The 20,594-nt window shown below is 31.7% G+C and overlaps 1 protein-coding gene across 1 annotated transcript in view; it reads left to right on the forward strand.

Moving 5' to 3' along the window:
- Positions 1–20,594, forward strand: part of LOC148276325 (pyrokinin-1 receptor-like) — a 70,124-nt gene that overhangs the window by 13,070 nt on the left and 36,460 nt on the right. The window contains exon 2 of the mRNA XM_088234428.1: positions 16,006–16,242. Coding sequence (XP_088090554.1) covers positions 16,006–16,242 — 237 coding nt within the window. The remainder of the gene's footprint in view (positions 1–16,005; positions 16,243–20,594) is intronic.

Consider the following 20,594-nt stretch of genomic DNA (forward strand, 5'->3'; position numbering starts at 1 on the left):
GTATTCTCCATACCTGTTGTAATTTGTTCATATAATCTTAATGCTTTTTAATTATTACATTTTACTATCTCTGTTAGAATTCGAATATGTACAAAAGTTTAAAAAATCCTTATTTTTCCAAAGTTTAAACACGTCCAAAAAAAACGTAAGTTTTATACACGCATAAAAGTTTTCTACTAAATTAATTTACAACCTTAAAGTTATGCAAATAAATTTTCACTACATTTATTTTTGTTGAAATGTTTATTTTCATCCCCAACGTCAAGTTAAACCTCTTTTTATTATCATAAGAGCCAAAACTTAAGATTCCCACCTTTTTTGTTTGAAATCAACTTTTATGTTGGTAAACCTTCTAATATGAGGACGTTGGGATTTCAACGAAATAATATTTGCTAAATAATATATAACAATAAACTTTTACCAGGAATTACTACTAACAAACTTGAATAATAAACTTTTAAAGCTACACAGGTTTAGCCTTTTGCGTGCAAATTAAATGAAAAAAGAGACCTCAACCTTGTTGACCTTATTCTATGAAACACTGTAAAAATTAGAGCATTAAATTGTATGCAAAGTTTCTTGAAAATGTACGGAATTTTTTTTTTTAAATATACATATTGTGTATTTTTTTAAAGGTAAAAATAAATATTTACGTCCTTATGATTGACCCAAATGTTGAATTTTGAGAGCCATTTTCAACGAGTAATAAATAACTTACTATTAAAATAGGGGAATCAAGTTGGGGTAGAGTGAGATTCGAACCACGGACCTTTGAGCCGTGAGTCCGAAACACTAGCCACGGGATCACAACTCGAGCAAATATAAAAATGCTTTGAACAATATCACTATTACATATGAATATCGAATGTTTTTATTTTCCCGTAGAAAGCAACAGCCATTCTATAATGTTGTTATCAACAGAAAAAAAAGCATTTAAAAGTAAACCAAAATTTTAGGATTCTATATACAGGGTGGCTGGAGAGGCGACGTCCAAAGGTAAAATGTAGATGCCTTATGCTGAGGGGTATCCGAATAGCCCCCATATTAAGTTCTGCGATTTAGCGTAGTTTCCGAGTCATGATTTTTTAAATGGGTTTTTTTGAAATTTTCGACCGGATTAGTTTTTAATTTATATTTTTTAGTTTGTCGGTGATATTGCAAATTTTTTTTGGAACTCATTATTTTCAATTTGTACCTTCACACATGAAATATTCACTTTCATAATATAAGTGGAAGCTATGAAAGTTTTGACCTAACATATAAAATTTACGTTTGAGCGAGTTAGTCTTGAATTTTTCAACTTTAATTTAAAAATCTAAAAAGGCAATTCCTTAGTTTTTGACTTACTTTAAAAACTGCGTTAGACTTTAGGTTTTTATAATAATACAAAAAAGAAGTACTTAAAGAGCTTCGCTTAAATAAGCCTTCAAATATACTGAGGTGGAAAATTCGTAAGACAGTAATTTTATTAAAAAAATAAATTACTCAACTCAGCTAAATTACAAACTCATCGGGACGTCACGCGCAGAATAATTTAAAAAATGTATGACGCTGATAATACGATACATAAAAAAAATGCATAGTTTAATAGTCTCTTGACTAATAAAAAATATTAAAAAACCGCTGAATTTCCTCATTGGAGTATAAATGCAATGCCTAATGCATGACTGCATATGGATCGAAAAGTGATAATGTATTTATTTATTATTATTAAACTAATATGTTTTGAGAATTAGACATTTAAAACCGATAAACGCTTTCTGATAAATCCGTGTATCGATTCAACTTCATTGAGTACAAAATCAATAAAAACGACGATCATATTTTCCATGTAACAAAAATGATCCATATGCAGTGCAATAACCAATGCAGTGGCATATGCTTTAATGTGATGATGATGCTGTTTTCGTCTTAAAATCTGAATTTCCTTAAGTTACAAAAAAAACATGATTTACCCTTCATTTCACTTGGATGTAACATAATAATTTTCACCAGTCTGATAATGTCGGTCATGACGAAACCCGGTCACTAGTGAAAACGATTACAGTTTTTATTATTGCGAGCTTTGCAGTATAATTTATTGTTTGTAATGCTATTATATTATAGAAAACATGATTAAAATATAATTTTAGGAAACAGGTTATTGTACAAATAATAAATAATAAGTAAATTAAGTATTTTTATTATAAAACCGGACACCTATATGACTGAGCATTATCTTTGTGTACGCAAATATTTATCATCTCAGTAGAAATATATATAATATGTCACTTTTTTAGGCATTTCAATGAATTTTCTTGATGCTATTTACAATCTAGCAAAATACGTCATTGTTTAATAGAGTAAGAGTGTACCATGTTTTCTTGTCACTTTATAATGTGTCTATTTTTCTATTTCTGAAGACAACTAATTGAGATATGCCACTTTAAAACTAACATAACATGACAACAGATTTGGCTTCCCATCTTTAGTAATGGAATGATGGTTGACAATTTATGATATGTCTAGTTTTATCGTCATTGTTTAAGATGGAAAAATATGATATCTCAAACATATCTGGTTTTAACTAATATAAGTTAATATAAGAATATTATCACCAACCGATTTTTTTATTTCTGCCGGTTTCAAGAAGTACACGTCTCTTCGTCAGGATACTCACCTTTTAGTATCTTCACTTTTACCTTCAATTTAGTAATAAGTACATAAAAGTATTTACGAAAAAAATATATACCATGTCCAAAAATGCACTAAAGTAAGGTTAATAATATTTAAGGATATGTTGCAGAATGTGTGGAAGTAGGAATTAGGAAAGGGAGAGGTTTGGATGTTTGAAACTACGTGATTGATACAAAAGTCGGAAAGTTTACTATTATTTACTAACATTCGTTGAAATGTTTAACCACCAAGCTAACTGTTTGAACTTAAAATTATGTTTTGTCAAGTATAACTCAATTTTTGAAGATGATATATCATGTCCGTTGAAAGAAAGCTAAATATGGTAAATCAAACATATATACTGTTACCGTTTTTGTTATTTTTCTTCTTTTTCTCCACATCCGCTCTTAAGTGGAGCATGTGGACATCACCAGATGTCAGCTGGAGACTCTATCGCCAGCCAACACTCTCGCCTCCTCCCAAGTCAACCCAGCGCCCCTTAATCCCATCAAATAAAGTCAAAAGATCGTCATCGACGGCTTCTCAGGACAGCGCGAGCCCGCAGGTTTAAAAAGAGGCAACTTGGGTTAAGGCTCTTCTTAGGCATGAGCAGCACCTGTCCGAGCCAGGTGGATTGCCTCAAAACGCTCGTTATAAGGAGGCTGCTATTGCTGTTGTCTTTGTTTTAGACGGCTAAATATGATTGTCAACACGCTTAAAAAAACTATACTTGTATAATGCATTAATTGGCACTAGAATTAGGATTGTAAACTAAAATTCTATATTTTCATAGCCAATCAAACTTTAAAAATTATCTGCTTCAAAATCAACAAAAAGTGACATGCCATAATTAACCGTCTTTGAATAAATAATACAATAAGGTGTTCGAAGGGTTGTCGTTATTGCGGGAATAAATTACGTCATTTTATACATCTCTTGCTTCAGATATCCTCATAAATAAGAGGCAGTAATTCAGGCCTGTGGTCTTAGAAACCAATATACTAACTTAGGGGGGTAAACTTAAATACTTTTAGCATAATATACGTGGGTTGATAACATTAAAACTCTTGCAAGGTTATTTAATTACAACACTCTGTATATAATATGTATCACACCCAAGTTTAATATCAGAACACTAGTTTCAGGTATTCCGAATTACCCATCATCAGGTGTGAAATCAACTAAACCAAAGTTATTATTCAGATTAGTAGTAAGGTACTGATAGCGTTGGATTGAGGGGGTTAGGTTGGGAGAGTTTGAGGGGGTGAAGCAGGGTTTTTACTTATAAGGGGATTATTGATAGCGGTGGCGAAGAATTTCGGAATACAATATTATTTAATAAATTTGCAAGAATTCCTTTTATGTAATTATTCTTTATTATGCCTGCATTTGTGACTAAATGAAAAACAAATATTAGTATATAACCATTTACCGCATTTTTGCGTCTACTGGTTTTAAGACGTTTCAAGATGTTCCGAAGAAGAGACGGGTGTCTCTTCTTCGGAACACTCACTTCACCAACATGCAAATACTAAAATCTCTTTCACCTTTACCATCACAAAAGTAAACATAGTATTTACGAAAAAAAAGGAGGATTCAAACACCGCCATGTCCGAACATGCACTTAAATAAGGTTAATAATATTAAGTGGTATGTTGGAGAATGGGTGGGGGGGTTTTGAGCAAAAGAGGGGCAAAGAGGTTGAAAGTTACACGATTGATTAATTTTTAAAAAAGTAGGCTTTATTGAAGGTATTTGATTGTTTTTTCAGGAAAATATTTTTTATAGCTTTTTTAATGTGAAACTTTTCCATGTCATTTAATTTGATTCCTTTTTGAGCAAGCTCTGTAAAATTATTATTATTATAAACATCTCACGTGTTTTAAAATGCGAATATTAAAACTACGTAACGTTCTCCCAATATACCTTGATGTTATTGCATTGTAGTTGATACGTCCCGAAAAATCCCTTTTATCTATAAAATGAAAGAAAAAAAATATTTATGCTACTGAAAAAAATGATTTGCATGTATAATAAAAAACTGTTACGTGGTCGGCATGAAATTAATTTCGGGCTGGTTAATTTAAAAATGCTACATGCTTAAAATATTGAATGTTATTTTTGTGCCGAATTTTTTAAGTGCATCCAAAAATATTTGAAGACTTTGCTGGATTTCACTTTCTAGGAAGCTATCAGGATTGATGCTCATTGCAACAGTGAGAGAAACATTTTTGGAGAGGAATATGGAAGTCTAGGCATTTACGAGGCTTATGAGGTTTACGATGCCTTTCTTTCTCTTTCTCAATTCATCATCTGATTCCACGTTCCTCATCCTTTTAATATGTAAAACATAATGTTATTTTATTTTAATTAATACTTGCAAGCTTTATCTCTTTATTAAAAAACATCATGTAGTACGAGGTTTCATCACCGTGCGTATGGAAATTATTTACCTCAGTCTTTTTAGACTAAATCAACTCGTGCGCGGTGCAAAGTAATTTAATGTTTAATTAATGCCGTGTTTGGTTTATCAATGCAATGTTCTATGCACCATTGTGTGTGGATAGGTAGTAAATGAAGTACACGTGATTATATAGCCCAAAAACCTAAGGGTCGAGTAGTAAACAAACCACCGCATTATGAACTACAAAACTATACATAGTAACATATTCCGTTTCACTACTTAAGTTAATCATGTCATTTATCTGATAGTTTCATCCAAATAAGATAGAGAGAGAGTTTCCATTGACGTCACAGAAGGTCTAAGGGAGGAAGTAAAGGGGAGATAGTGCTATCTGAAAATGTAAAGGGGAGGTTTTACGGTTAAATAAATCATTCAATTTTCGTGGTGAGAATTTTATGTTACAATTATGCTACCAAAATAAATTAGTTACGTTTATTTAGGTATTTTAACCCGACAGTGTGAGGTAGGGTGTGTAACATACCGATGTTTTTGGTGAAATACTCAAGAAATAGGTGGACGGATTTTTTTTAACTCTCTGTACTTTTAACCTTCATACTAACGTTTTGTTTAACGACAACGTACTTTTTCTGCTTGCCGCTGGCGCTTATGACATGTGAGCTTGCCAGAAAGAGAGAATTTGCTGCGATTCTCTCGAGCGTAATACGCGCGACCGTTGCGTCGAGAAGGAGCGTACCGACGCGCGAGCATTTCGGGACAAATTAAGTCAGTAGAAAACATGGAGATGAACGAAGCGCACTTGATATGGGCACTCGCTCTGGAGTTCGAGCGTCAACTGGACGCAACAAGGCGTCTCTAGTACCTCGACTCGCGCGCAATATGCGCGAATCAAGCGCGAGTCGAGAGTTTGGCGAAGTGCACGCGATTTACGCGTATTTTGAATTCGCGCGATGCTTGTGGACGGGATGTATTGGCGCCTAGTATCTCACCAACGCGGGAATGAATTCGCGCGAAACGTTTCGCGGTGAATTCGCCCCTTCTGGACAAGCTCTATATTAATTGAATGGATGAATTTTAAATTTGTTAATGTTGAAAAAAAAACCTGATATTTAATATCAGTCATTCAATTTATTAAAAAATATTTCATGTTTTTAATGTAACTTATTCCTTTTTTTGAAAAATATTTCGTTAGTTCGTTACATGTTACAGTTCGTTACATTTTTAAACCATTTGATTTAAAATATTTAATTTATCAAATTTCAACAATCAATAGCTTAAAATTCAAATAATATAATCCAGACACAATAAAGTATATAATATATAAAATAATTCATGGTATATATTCGTGATGCTTTAATAGTAAAGATAATAATGAAAAATAAAACTTTTATTTTATTTAAACAAGATGAAATAGTTGCTAAATAATAACTGCAATTCTTGGTAACAAAGGTCTACGATGTATGCAAGAGAAGCGATTTGCTGATGAACGTCGATAAATCGAATGTGATGGTTTTTGAAAGAAATGAAAGTATAACTAAATGTGAAATCACTGTGAATGGAGTTATAGTAAAACAAATAGAGGAATTTGTGTATCTGGGAAGTATGTTCACTAGGGATGGAATGACTGAGAAAGATATTGAAAGGAGGGTGAGTGCCGGGAACAGAGTGAACAGTGCACTTAAATCGACCTTGGCAAATAAATGCTTGTCACAAGAGGCAAAATTGACAGTTCACAACAGAGTCCTGGTCCCGTCCCTGATGTAAGTAGGCTGAATGCTGTTAAATTGCGATCTTTCAGGCGAATTTGTGGTAAAACTATATACGATAGATCCACAAATGTTCAGATCCGTACATTATGTAAGGCTGAGACAAGCATTATCGACAAAATCAAGAAAGGAGCTCTGCGCTGGTTTGGACATGTAGAACGAATGGACAGCGAGAGAACCGCTAAGAATATTTACAATGCGAATGTTGATGGATGCAGAAATAGAGAAAGACCGAGAAAGACATGGCATGACCAAATCCAACAAATACTTAAAGATGGACACGTCAAAAGTTGGAATAATCGGCGCGCGTGCATGAGAAGATGTATGAATGTAGAAGAAGCGAGATGTGTATGCAAAGATATGGTGTTGTGGCGTTCTATCCTCTCTGCCTACCCTTACTGGGAAACGGCGTGATGGTTTGTTTGTTTGTTTGTTCGTTTAAAATAGTTTAATATTTTTAAGAAGTGTGAAAAAAAAACGCAAGTAAATTAAATAATAAACATGACATATCATTTTATGCTTTAAACGCTTTTATGAGAAAAATAAAAGCTGCTCATAAATTTAATTCAAATACAATAAGAAATAAAAATAAAACGCAAGTAAACCTTGATAAAAAATAAATAAAAAATATTGTATTCAGATTAGGATCTAAAAATATATAAACAAAAAAGAGAAAAAAAATCACATAAATTATTCTAAACGGATAGAAAAATTTTCATTTTAAAAATAAAACTGTTAGTGAAAATGAAAATGTTTTGGCTATTTTCCTTTATATGTGGAATTTAGTTAAGGGGTTTTTCGAAACCCGCCTCACCTCTGGCCCTTTTCACACATGCCACGCCAATCCACTCGGCGCGGTAATTTTACCGAGTTCACCCTACAAAAGCTGACACGTGTCAGTTTTTGTAGTATGAACCGGTAAAATTACCGCGCCGGGTGGATTTGCGTGGCATGTGAGAAAAAGGCCTCTGCCGTAACATATCACTGCTTAAATACAAAAGGGCCATAAATGCAAGACCCCGAAATTTCGTTCAAATGCAAATATTAGATTTCAGTCAGTTATATTTTTTATCGGAAAAAAACTCCAGTGAATTTAGAAGTATAAATGAATTAAATCGCACGACAGCTCTTTTGGCATTTTTCGTTTTAGTGGCTAACCTCAGAATTTTCTGCGTAAACTCCATAATTAGATAGATTATGTTGCATTTAAGAAGCAAGCGGTGTTATACTCCTGACTTGGGTTGACACACTTTCCATGTATACCAAAATCATACCATGATTATACCCATTGTAAATTTAAATAGATTCTAGATTTATTATATAAATAAAACACGAGTGATACTTTAATCCACAAATTTGGAATATCCAGTGACCGATTTCATCGCTTTCGCGACATCTTCGAGACTGGTACCTTTATTAAAAAGTTATCTATATTTTAATTATATATAGTTAATGATTTTTATTTTTATTAGTTAACCCATAGAAAATTTGTTGATAATGATCCTTAAGATAAAATTAACTTAATTTAATTTACTTACATATAACTTTGAATTATGTATCCTTACCTCGGTTTTGTATACACTGAATTCCTTAATAAAGATACCAGTCTCGAAGATGTCGCGAAAGCGATGAAACCGATCACTGGATATTCCAAATTTGTGGATTAAAGTATCACTCGTGTTTTATTTGTATAATAAATTACAATGAACTTCCATCAAGAATTTTCACTTACAAACTTAAATGTTTTAGATTCTAGATTGTTAAGGTTAAGCTTTATGGCATAAACGCCAATCTATAAAGGCTCTTATAAGCCTGTTGATTGACTGAAAAAAAGGTACAGCTTTAACTCTTAAAAGACTGTGGTAAATAATCCCTTTGCGCGCGGTGATGTAACATTGTGTTACCACTAGTAAAAGATGGAATATTCTAAAGTTCAGACATTTGAAAAAAATGGAAAACATGGAGACTACTGTTTAACAACTCCTTTTTCATTGTTTATGGGAATAAACATATTATTTAACCCTGTTATAGCAAAATAAATTGAAAATCACGAATACGCCGCTTATGTTACGCGCGTGCGTCCCTCATCATAGTCATTAACCGACTGAAAACTAAATCTGTTTTAGATGACACCCACCGCAGAACAGCGTCTCAGTCTTCCTAGTTGTGACTTCTATCTTCGTGCTCTGTCTTGTATAAGGTATCTGTATTTATGTGTTGCTGAATTAGCGGACATTCATGCTTCGCGTAGCAAGGTCAAATATTTTTTGTATTGATACAAATTTTACTTTCCAAATCGGGTGTGAAAACGTCCATTTGAAGATTACAAAAAATACGAATTCATTATTTTTTTAAAATAGGAGACATATATCAAATCTTGTGTCCTATGTCGACTAGTGTGACATCACAGCCACACAAGAGTTAAAAACGCATCAAAAAAAATTTTAAACATAAACATAAAAAGCAAGATTATAAAGAAAGTAAAAATTCATTTTAAACAGTTTGACTGACTTAACTGAGAAAAGACAAATTTCGATTTATGGTCCTTTTGAATTTAAGCGGGGATAACTTTTTACCTTACTACTGGAGGGTTAGCAGAGACCGAGTAAATTATTTGAAAAGGAATATTAAATGTCTAGACACTTAATAGTTAATGTACTCAAAAAATGTACTTTAAGTACGCAGGTAAAATTTTTTGCCGACGTGTGCTTGATTTAACCGTCTTAAGGATTTTATCGAAATTGAAAAACATGTCCATAGATTTTTAAATCAGGAGTGTGAACTTAACAAAAAACGTAGTGATTACCTTTACCAGCTGAAAAAAGCGTCACTTAAAAAATGAGCTCTGGAAACACCTTAAAAATTTGATCGTTGTACATTATATTTTAACTGTAATTTTTTACAGTTAAAATATAATGTACGACGGCATAATTTTTAAAACGTATTTTTAATATTTTTTAACTGTACGGTGTCGAACGAATATAATCGTTTTTGGTGTTGACTTTTCCCATGTTAGTGAAATTGCATTTTTCAGACTTAAAAAAACCCTTAGCGGGTAATAAACTTCTTGTTTAGAGGCTTGTCAGTGGGGAAGCAATATAGAATATTAAAGGAAGTTGAGAAAAATACAACATAATAGAAGAACAAGTTTTTCTTAAATTTTTATCGTAAAACTAGCAGTCAGTTTTATTTTCTGTCTGCTGACGTACGGTGTAAAAAATATGTTTACTTTTTTGAAAAAAATGATAAAGCACCGACAAATTTTACTACGGTACTCATTCTAATAAAAACGACAAATCGGTTTAGTTTTGAGGTGCAGAAAACGGGACAGTGAAACGTCAATAAGAATAATCAGTTCGACGTGCACTTGTCTTTTTCACACATGCATATTCATCCAATTTTTTTTGTAATCGCATAATATCCGCTTAAAAAAAAAAAAAAATCATTCAAAAATTTTCATTTGAGCATAGAAAAACAGACTACAGCTTTAAGAGATATGCATCATAGACTGTTTATTATTTCTGAATGCAGAACAAATTTGCCGTTGATGATGCCTGTGGAAAGAATGATTGGTATGTTGAACAACCTACCGAGCGAGGTGTCCCTTTTTTATGCTGAGATTACCAGTTTTAGCCTCTTCCTCTCTAACTATGTATCATAATATGGGTTAGTGACTTATTTGTCCTTGTTTTCTAATGTTTTTATTAACTACTCCATACTTGTATGTTAGACCTTAACAATCTAACATGGTTTTTTGTAATTACTTGATAATATAATATATGCACATTGTAATTAACAGTCATGCTGTATTGTACATTTAAATAAATATTCCTTATAAAATTTCCTATTTCAAACATCATAAACTTTTCTGCTTACACAAATTTAAAACTTACATTTAATCATGAAATTCACAACTATAATACACGACATGCAAAAAATCTTCACATTTCTAAATTTTGTTCCACGAAGTTCGGCAAAAGGTCTCTGGAATACATTGGTCGTATACAATTTAATAAACTGCCTGATGACCTTAAAAATGAAATGTCGAGTGGTAAATCTCAAAGACCAGAAATGAAGACCTATTTCTTGAATCTTTTTGAAAGTGATAGTTTTTAGCTCAGTTTCTGTGAATAGTCTATATATTGTGTTTTAGGTTTAAATGTTTTTCTTTTCTTTTTTGATATTAAGTTCACAGAATGTTTAAATGTTTTTATTTTCTTTTTTAATATTAATTTCACAGAATGTTTAAATGTTTTTCTTTTCTTTTTTAATATTAAGTTCACAGATTGTTTGAATGTTTTTATTTTCTTCTTTAATATTAAGTTCACAGATTGTTTAAATGTTTTCTTTCCTTTTTTAATATTAAGTTCATAGATTGTTAAAATTTGTTTAAATTTTTATTGTTTAAATGTATACTATGTATTGTTACAAGAAATGTACTATTTTTTTTATGTACCGTCCCAAATGAGTTTTCTCGTACAACTCCTGGGAATATAATATCATGATATTCATGTCTTATATGTTTTATTAATAAATAAAAATAAAAAAATAAATTAAAAAATAAACTATATTACCATACAGTCACTGTTTACTTAAATATATAGTACATCTTCATATACACATAATTGCCGTAAAATATTTTCTCTGGATTTAACAAAAGGTTTCTCCTTTCTAGACGATTTGCGGACCAGTTAATTCAGTAAATTACGCCCAAATTAATAGCCTCTATTATTTGCTAATCTTTTCTCATTTGGTGGATAAAATAAGCTAAATATATTGCTTTGCGTATATTTTTAAATACATTTCATTTAACTGAAGTACTTCTAATTAAGAAATGTTGGATTAACCTCATTGTGATTATATTTAAAAAATGTAAGAAAATAAAGATTCATTTGTTATCCAATAAATGTATTTATTTTGTTAACAAAATAATTTATTTTAATTTATATAACCACATTTAATTATTAACGAAACATAAATTTTTACCAGACTACGTCTTATATGTATATTCACATTAAGAACTTTTCATAACCATATTACTTATTTTTATTTTACTTTTATATTATTTGTCTTGCAGGATTATGAAAATTATTATTAGGAAAGCTCTTATACCGGTTGGAGATGCCAGAAGAAAAGATGTTGAAATGTTGATAAAATTAAATTGTGAATAAATAAATATAAAGGTTTCAGCTCTTTAACTTCACAAAAAACAACATATTGTAGATCTGATGGAATATATATGTTCAAACAGAGACAGGACGGTGAATTTTACACAGTGTGTAAAATGTTCACTTCAACAGCGAATTACTAAGTAAATGCCTAGACTTCTAAATTCCCTTATTTATCTATTTATTTATTAATGAAATCATACAGTCTTTATATAAAACAAGGTACAAAAGAACAATTTTATAAAGTAAGACCAATTACAGATTTCACACTAATGAATGCAGGAGGAGAGGGGAAAAATAATTTAATTCTAAAAAAGTAAAAATAAAAATATTACATAAAAAGTTCATAAAAAGGAGAAGACATTAAAAACTTTCCTCCCTCTCTCTCTGCTTCCATGAACATTTCAATTTAATTGTAAAAAAAATCACAACTAACAATAAATTATTAGATGCAGGTAGTAGATGTAATTAAGTATAAATTAAGAGTTGAAATCAAATGACTTATGTAATATGTTTTTCATTTTTGTTGATATGTATTTATATAAATAACTCCCAAGGGGTTAAATCCAGTTTTCTTCTACAAAAAATTGGATAGACTAAAAATATTGTGGTCACATATATAATGTTTAAATTTTTATTCATTAATTCATACAAATACATATATATTAAAAACAAAAATAACAATAATAGCGTATCCCCAAGAGCCCTATGTTGACTTGGGATACAGCAAAATGAAAAATGAAAGCATGTACATTATGACATAAAAGCAAATATTAAAATTAAAAATGATTACATATACATGTATTTCAATGAACATCTTGACAACACGCTTAACAGTATATAAATCTATGCAATATCTCGCAGCAGTCTCCTACCATGGTCTCCTTCCATAGACACAACCCAAACTTGTACACCTCTCCTGAAAATGGCTTTCGTTTTGGAGCACTTAATATGTTCATCCGGGACATTAAAAACTTTTGGAGCCACAAAAGAGAAATTTCGTACTTGTTTTTGGTATTAAATCATTCAAAATACAAGAAAATCAAATATCCAATTTTATTCAAATTACAAGAAGAATGAATTGAAACAATGTCTTATATGGGAAAGTGGAGGGACATCGAAACATCACTCTTAAGTATTAATTTTTGTTCACTCATAATAAACGCCGTGCAACCTCCCCAGCCCACTATATTTTGCCACTGACTGGAAAATATCATAATACACATTTCTGAGAGTGCTAATATCCAAGATGTGCCTAAGTGGGCAGAATACACGACACAGATTTCTCAATCTGGAAATCACCGATTGGACCTGAACCTCTCATCGTAGATTTCTGTCAATAATTATTCTTAGATATCTTTTCTGGCACAGACAATCAGATCTTATTTCCAGATTAAAATGACATTCATGTGGTAATTCGTTACCTGCATATACTAAACGCGATGTACTTGGTTTTATCTACTTTCACGATTTGCAAATTATTATATAGCCAGGTTTTAACCGCTCTCATATCACAATTTTCTTTTTTAAATACAAAGTTCCATGCTTCAAACTACGAAACTCTGTTATTGGCAAATGCTTAATAATCTGGATTGGTATTTTTTTCAACAAAGAGGAATAACCACTTTGAAAAGAGGATATGGAAGTCTCTGTTTTCATAGAACTATCAACATCTTATTATCAAGTATAAGAGAGAGATTTTGCGCACTGTGTAAATTTACCATTCAGCATTTAAACATAGTATAATCCAAAACACTTTTCTTTGATTTTGTGAAGGTTCTACATATATTCTCTGGGGGGTAAATAAATATCTTCAAAGATTCGAATGCTTATATCAAAATCTTTTTTTATACTTCATTATTAATTTTTAATTGATCAAAGAACTTTTAGTTATTTCACAAAGCTTTATTTTCTTGTTACAAACAAAAGGTCAAGAGGGTACACTTTAATTATAAAGCTCAAAGAGTCTATCGAGAATCTTACAAACGAAAATAAAGTGTAACAAAAATGAAATTGATTGAATCGGGTTTGGTCCTGTGGCTAGTGTCTCGGACTCATGGACCAAAGGTCTGTGGTTCGAATCCCACATTACCCCAACTTGATTCCCATTTTCTAATAGTGAGTTATTTACAACTCGTTGAAAATGGCCCTCAAAATTAAATATTTGGGTAAATCATAAGAACGCAGATATTTCTTTTTTTTAAATAAAAAAAAAAATATAAATATATAAATTCTGATAACGTCGTCAATAAATATATTTCTCAACATAAATCTTTTTGTTAAATAAGAGATAATTTTTTATCAAATTCCTTAGTAATAAAAACTTTCATTTAGTTAAATGCACGGCGGTGTTTGTTTAGCCTAGTTTTAAGGTTTCGCGCTGTTTGTCCAATATAGACTTTTTAGCATTCGCATATTCGCTTATCATGCGAATAAGCATTCGCTTATCATACTATGTTCCCTTTGCGACCACCCTCACCGCACTCACCCTCTTAGACCCGCGTCTGTTAACACTCTCTTAGCCGAGCGATGTCTTCCCACACATTAAATCTTAGACTTACTTATTGCAACTTCCACTTATGTGCTAAATTTTAAGAAATAAATTCGACTTAATGTTCTGTCCATGTTTTCATATCTGTACTTCAGATAACCATCCATTCATATGCCAACACCTTAGATAAGAATAAAACCCCCCTACTCTAAGTTTCACTGATTAATCTGTTTATTTTTTGTTTAGATTCGATGACACTGTGAACAATATTCTGTGCTCATTATATTAGTTTTATATCACCCGTCGATGGGAGGAGTGCTCTCCCGAAACTATAGTTTTGTTCTTGTAAAAGAATAAAATTGTGTAACACTGATAACAAAGTTTTATTTTCATAATAATTTAGAACTGTACTTATTTATTATCCATTATCAAATGAAATTTCACTAGAAACATGATTTCAAAGTTATTTTATCGCTCGTCAATGTCAAAATACGTTTTTGAGATTTATTTAATGCAAAATGTTTTTAAAATCCATTAAATGAACTTAAAATATTTCTAATAACATGTAGATATGTGTTATGTCAAGGGCAAATAATCATTATAAATGTTGCAGTGTCTCAGTAAAACATTTCATAATATTCATACACAAAATATTCAACGGAAGAAGTCTGACAAGACACAACAAAAGTCTACGTGTGGCAAGAGAGCTAGAGATAAATACGGATTTGTTAATCTAGCCACTTTTTCATTTGTCTTTGTAATTGAATTGTCGGAGGGTTTTCAAGAATGGCATTATGACAAAGCAATCGAGAGACCCCATTGACTATTGTCGAGTGGGCGAAAAAATGTCACATCTTTCCGACATAAGACTCCTGACTGTTTTCTGCAAAATGCTAATTTTAGGTTTTGTGGTCACCCAGACTTCAAAAATATCACCAAAATGCACATTTTAGGTTGCCAGCCAGACTTAAAAAACAATTAAAACTGGCCAAACACGTAATTCAATTCTTATTCGTATTATAAAAAAAGCAGGTGCTGCATTATTTATCACATGTCAAAGTAAAAAAATATTCCAACTGATGGTGTAGATTTGATTATTTACTCTTTTCACAAAAGTGGTATTATCTCAATTTCAATTTTTTAAAGCTGGCTGTTTTCTGCATAATTACAAACAATTGACCTTCCAGTGATAAGAAAAATGAGCGTTAAAATTAAATTTATGCACTACTTGCAGGAGACAAAATAAATTGGCATTGTATTTTTGCACTCTTTTCCGTCATGACCTCGAGTCGCCTATCTTAATTTGTTATTCCATAAACCAGTGCATCTTACTATTATTAACCATTTAAAGATATATTTTAGCAAGTTAGCCAAGAAAAACGTAGCAAAAATCCCGAAAATATTTTGATGACAACCCTTCACAATTAAACACGATTTCAATGGATTAGTTTGAGTTTTAGTTTTTTTTTTTCGATTTATCACAAACATTTACTTATCTTCCAGGCCCTTTCATTTGGTATCGTCTACCAGCATTCTGAAGACGGAAAGATTCTGGAGAATGATCACTATGTCTGCGCAGTGAAGAGGGAACTGGTTCCTCACGCCTTCGAGATCAGCACCCTGGTCTTTTTCGTGGCTCCGATGAGCCTCATCATCATCCTGTACGTCCTTATCGCAGTTCAGCTCCGGAGGTCTAAGCTCGTGAGAAGAGGATCCAAGGGTAGAAGCATTGAACTGAAGGTATGTTGGAAAAGTTTTGAAATAATACGATCCGTTATAAGTCTACACATTGGATCTAGAGTATTCTATTATAAAGAAAGTTTAACTACTAGAATTATTCAATCAGAGAGATAACAAAATACTCCTTTATAAATAACTTGAAACTCTGCCAGAACAAGGAATTTTGTGGTTTTGCATCATTTTAGAATCATAATCACAATACTCGTTTTACGTATAATGATGTTTTAGTGATCCTTAAAATTGGTATTAAACATGGCAATAAAACATTTAATTATATTGTACCTTACATTTTTATTTTATTTCTTACTGACCTTAGATTTAATAATTTACTCGTATGTAACAATAATAAAATTAGAAATTGATGGATTTTTGAAGATTGAAGATTTGAGAAGATTTGAGAAGATGGAGAAATTTGTGGATTAAAGTATCACTCGTCTTTTATTTATATAATAAATTACAATGACTTTTCATCAAGAATTTTCACTTACAAACTTAAATTAGAAATCGGCTTTGTAATCAAGAGTTTTACAGAAATTGCCTATAAATAATGTGTTCAAATTTGATCAATATGTTTATTGTTTCGTTTCATTATATAAGTATTGTTTTTTTTTCTTCTTATTTTTGATTAAGATGATACAGTTAAACTACTGCTCCTTATTTTGAATGTAATTGTTTATGTTAAGATATTTAAAAAAGAATGAATTTATGTAAATGTAGGTTTACTTCACCAACAAACCACAAAAAGTGGCTTGGTGAAGTTTTGGTATATTTTCAAATATACATATAGTATTCCTTGTTTATGTTACTTACTTTTTATCCATGTGTACTTTTTAATTGCAAATATAAAAGAAAAAAAAACATTTTAGATTAAAAGAGAAAACAAATCGTTTCTGATCACGCCACTTGCCAGATATTGCTCGAATTACATTTTTGCTGGTTCGCGGATTTTGTAGTTGCAAATTGCGTTATCTTTATACATATATTGCGCTACTGAACTTCAACACAAATTAATCCAATAACATTCCTTGTTATGGGAATTTTCCGACCTCATTGATCGAAATTCTCTCACGGCATGCCCTATCAAATGTCCTGTGTTGAACTAGGAACTTTTCCTTTTCCTGATTCGTGATGCATGCAATAACACGACACATGGGATTCAATAACTTATAGATAGCATAAATAACTTTTTAGCAATCCAGCGTTTACAGCGCGATGTATTTTTACAAAGAACATATCTACATTCTTTTGCAGTTCTGGTTTTGTTGGCCGAAAAGAATAAGAATATTACCAACAGTAGAAAAATTACAACAGTCCGACCGGGGCTTAGAAGGTTTTTAATAAATGTACGCAGCAACCATGGAATTAAGAATAGTCCAGAAGGAGCGTAGAATCATATTTGAATGCATCGGACTTTCGGTGCGCGCATGCGTGAAGTCGCCATTCGATGTTACCAGATCGCAAAAAATATAATCATTACACAAATGAAAGATAATTATAAATTTATATTTTTTTTAATTCTCTAAAATTTTATTGTACATGCGGAAACATTGATTGACACAACAGGGTGCATTAGGACAGGGTCATTTAATAAGAATAATAGAATCAATGAACTTTGAAATTTAAAGATGTAACAACATAAAGCGCATATATTTTGTTGTATATAATGGCAAAGTAGCATAAAAAATTGACTACCCTAGGTTGCCCAGCAAAGTTTCCATTTTGTTTTCTTTGACAATCTGACAGATGGAAAAATAATTAAATTTTTAAGTTATTCATTTGCTTCTTATACATTAAGTGTGATCCCATTCATTTTTTTTTTCTATCCCAGCAGTATTTTTACACTTAAAAACGACACGACACGGCATAGTTAAATTCAAATCGGGACTTGCGTACTGAGCGAATACAAATAAACTAATGGGTCAAAACGTGAAACTACTCCTTTAAGAAAAGTTTAGTTGCCTTCTGTTTGATGCGCGTATGCAGTTTCTGTACTATTATTAATTCTATGGGTCTGACATGCAGTTGTCAGCAATTCTATGGCAGCAACTAATTAAATGTGAAAAAAAACGATAATCATAGCTTATATGGCACAACCATTTTCAGATCAGGAACAAACCATAAATTACCATAATTTATACCAAACATGTATAAAAGAGGATGTAACACTCAAATTTATCCAACAAAAATAGATTTAGTTCTTTTGTATGCTGATGATGCCGTGTTTCTGGCTTACAACCAAGAAGAACTAAATTTTTTGGTAACAAATGTCTACGATGTATGCAAGGAAAGCAATTTGCTGATGAATGTCGATAAATCGAATGTGATGGTTTTCGAAAGAGATGAAAGTATGACTTAATGTAAAATCACTGTGAATGAGGCTATACAACAAGGAGAGAAATTTGTGTATCTGGGAAGTATGTTTCCTAGGGATGTAATGAATTAGAAACATATTGAAAAGAGGGTGAGTGCCAGGAGCAGAGTGAACGGTGCGCTTAAACCAACCTAGGCAAATAAATGTTTGTCGTAAGAGGCAAAATGAGTAGTTCACAACGGATTCCCGGTCTCAGACTTGGACAAACAGGGATGAAAATAGGCTGAATGCTGTCAAAATGCGATATCTCAGGCAAATGTGTGATAAAACTATGTACGATAGATGCACAAATGTTGAGATTCGTACATTATGTAAAGCTGAGATAAGCATTATCGACAAATCAATAAAGAAGTTCTGCGTTGGTTTGAACATGTCGAGCGAATGGACAGCAAAAGAATGGCTAAAAATATTTACGATGAAAAAGTTGATGGATGCAGAAATAGAGGACCGAGAAAGACATGGCATCTCCAAATCCAACAAATACTTGTAGATGGACATGTTAAAAGTTGGAATAATCAGCGCGCGTGCATGAGAAGATGTATGAATGGAGAGAAAGCGGGATCTGTATGCAAAGATAGAGTGATGTGGCGTTTTATCTTCTTTGCCTACCCTTACGGTTAAACGGCGTGATAGTTTGTTTATTTATTTGATTTAGTTATTATTGCAATATTTTTAGCATAAATTCTTTTGTTTTATTTTCAAAAACGGATCTGAGTCTGTATGTGTTAAAACAATGCATTGAGCCTGAACAATGAGGTTCAACATACATACACAAACACGACTCTATCAAGATTTAAATACTGTAAAGAAACTATAACAACGGTTACTAAGCCTCTGATGAAGTTATCTTAAGTACATCACAAAAAGTACTTAAGGGTGTAAAGTCGTAATAAAACACGAACGCTTTGTAAGTTTGGAGAAAATTTTGAGTTTAATGAGCTATTAAATCCTACTTCAGCATTTAATAAATTTTCCGCAGAAAATTTGGTACGGTATAATTTTGTTTACAATTTTATTATAGTTTTGAAGGTAAAAGCAATAATAAATAATTTAAAAAACATGTTACAAGTCAAAGAAAATGTCATTTTATTTCGTCGGTAGTTCTTTCCATCTCTTTATTCTCTAATAAAACTTTATGGCGATAAGACGTTACGCTACGCAGAAAAATCTAGACGTGAGCGATGATAAAATACTTTAATAACACGGTTACTGCTAAAATTAGCTCAGATTATTTGTTTCATATGTAAATACAATCCCATTTATTTAATAAGAAGGACATTGGTTATCTTTAAAAGCTTATTTTAGCTATGACCTTTCATGAGCAGAGCATTGTTCCAACAGCCATTAAAAAAGAGAAAATTACTCCATTTTTTAAAAATTTACTGTTAGATGTGGAAGATCTTTCCAATTTTTGCCCTATTTTAAATCTTCCCATCGTATCAAAATTATACGTAAAAATAGTTTCTCATAGGCTCGTTAATTATATCAAACAGAATTTATTATTTCCGGAAAGGCAATCGGTATACCGACGTTTTCATTCTACGGAGACAAGAGTGATGTCTAACATTATAATGGCGGTTGACTCTGGTTATCTGGTGTTTTTTGATCTTACGGACATAAGTGCTGCATTTGATACTGTAGACCATAACATTTTGCTTGAGCGTCTGGAATAAACTTATGTTATCCGCGATCAGGCACATATGTGGTCCGATTTGTTTCTTTATGAAAGAGAATGTGCAGTTTTGTTCCAAGGTTATAGACCATCTTACTTTCAGATATCCGATGGAGTACCTCAAGGGTCGGTACTCGGCCCACTCCTCTTGCTCCTGTACACTAACAATATAGAGAATATTATCAAAGAATGTGGATTGAGATTTCCCTGTTATGCGGATGATATATATATTTATTTTTATTGTGAACTGGGCGAAAGAAATGTGCTTGTTAATTTCATTATTGGCTGCATTGAGAAAATAGGAAACTG

This window comes from Micrasema longulum, unplaced genomic scaffold (genome assembly GCF_059751315.1).
Source record: "Micrasema longulum isolate JH-2025_06_02 unplaced genomic scaffold, ASM5975131v1 h1tg001240l, whole genome shotgun sequence".
Taxonomy (NCBI): Eukaryota; Metazoa; Arthropoda; class Insecta; order Trichoptera; family Brachycentridae; genus Micrasema; species Micrasema longulum.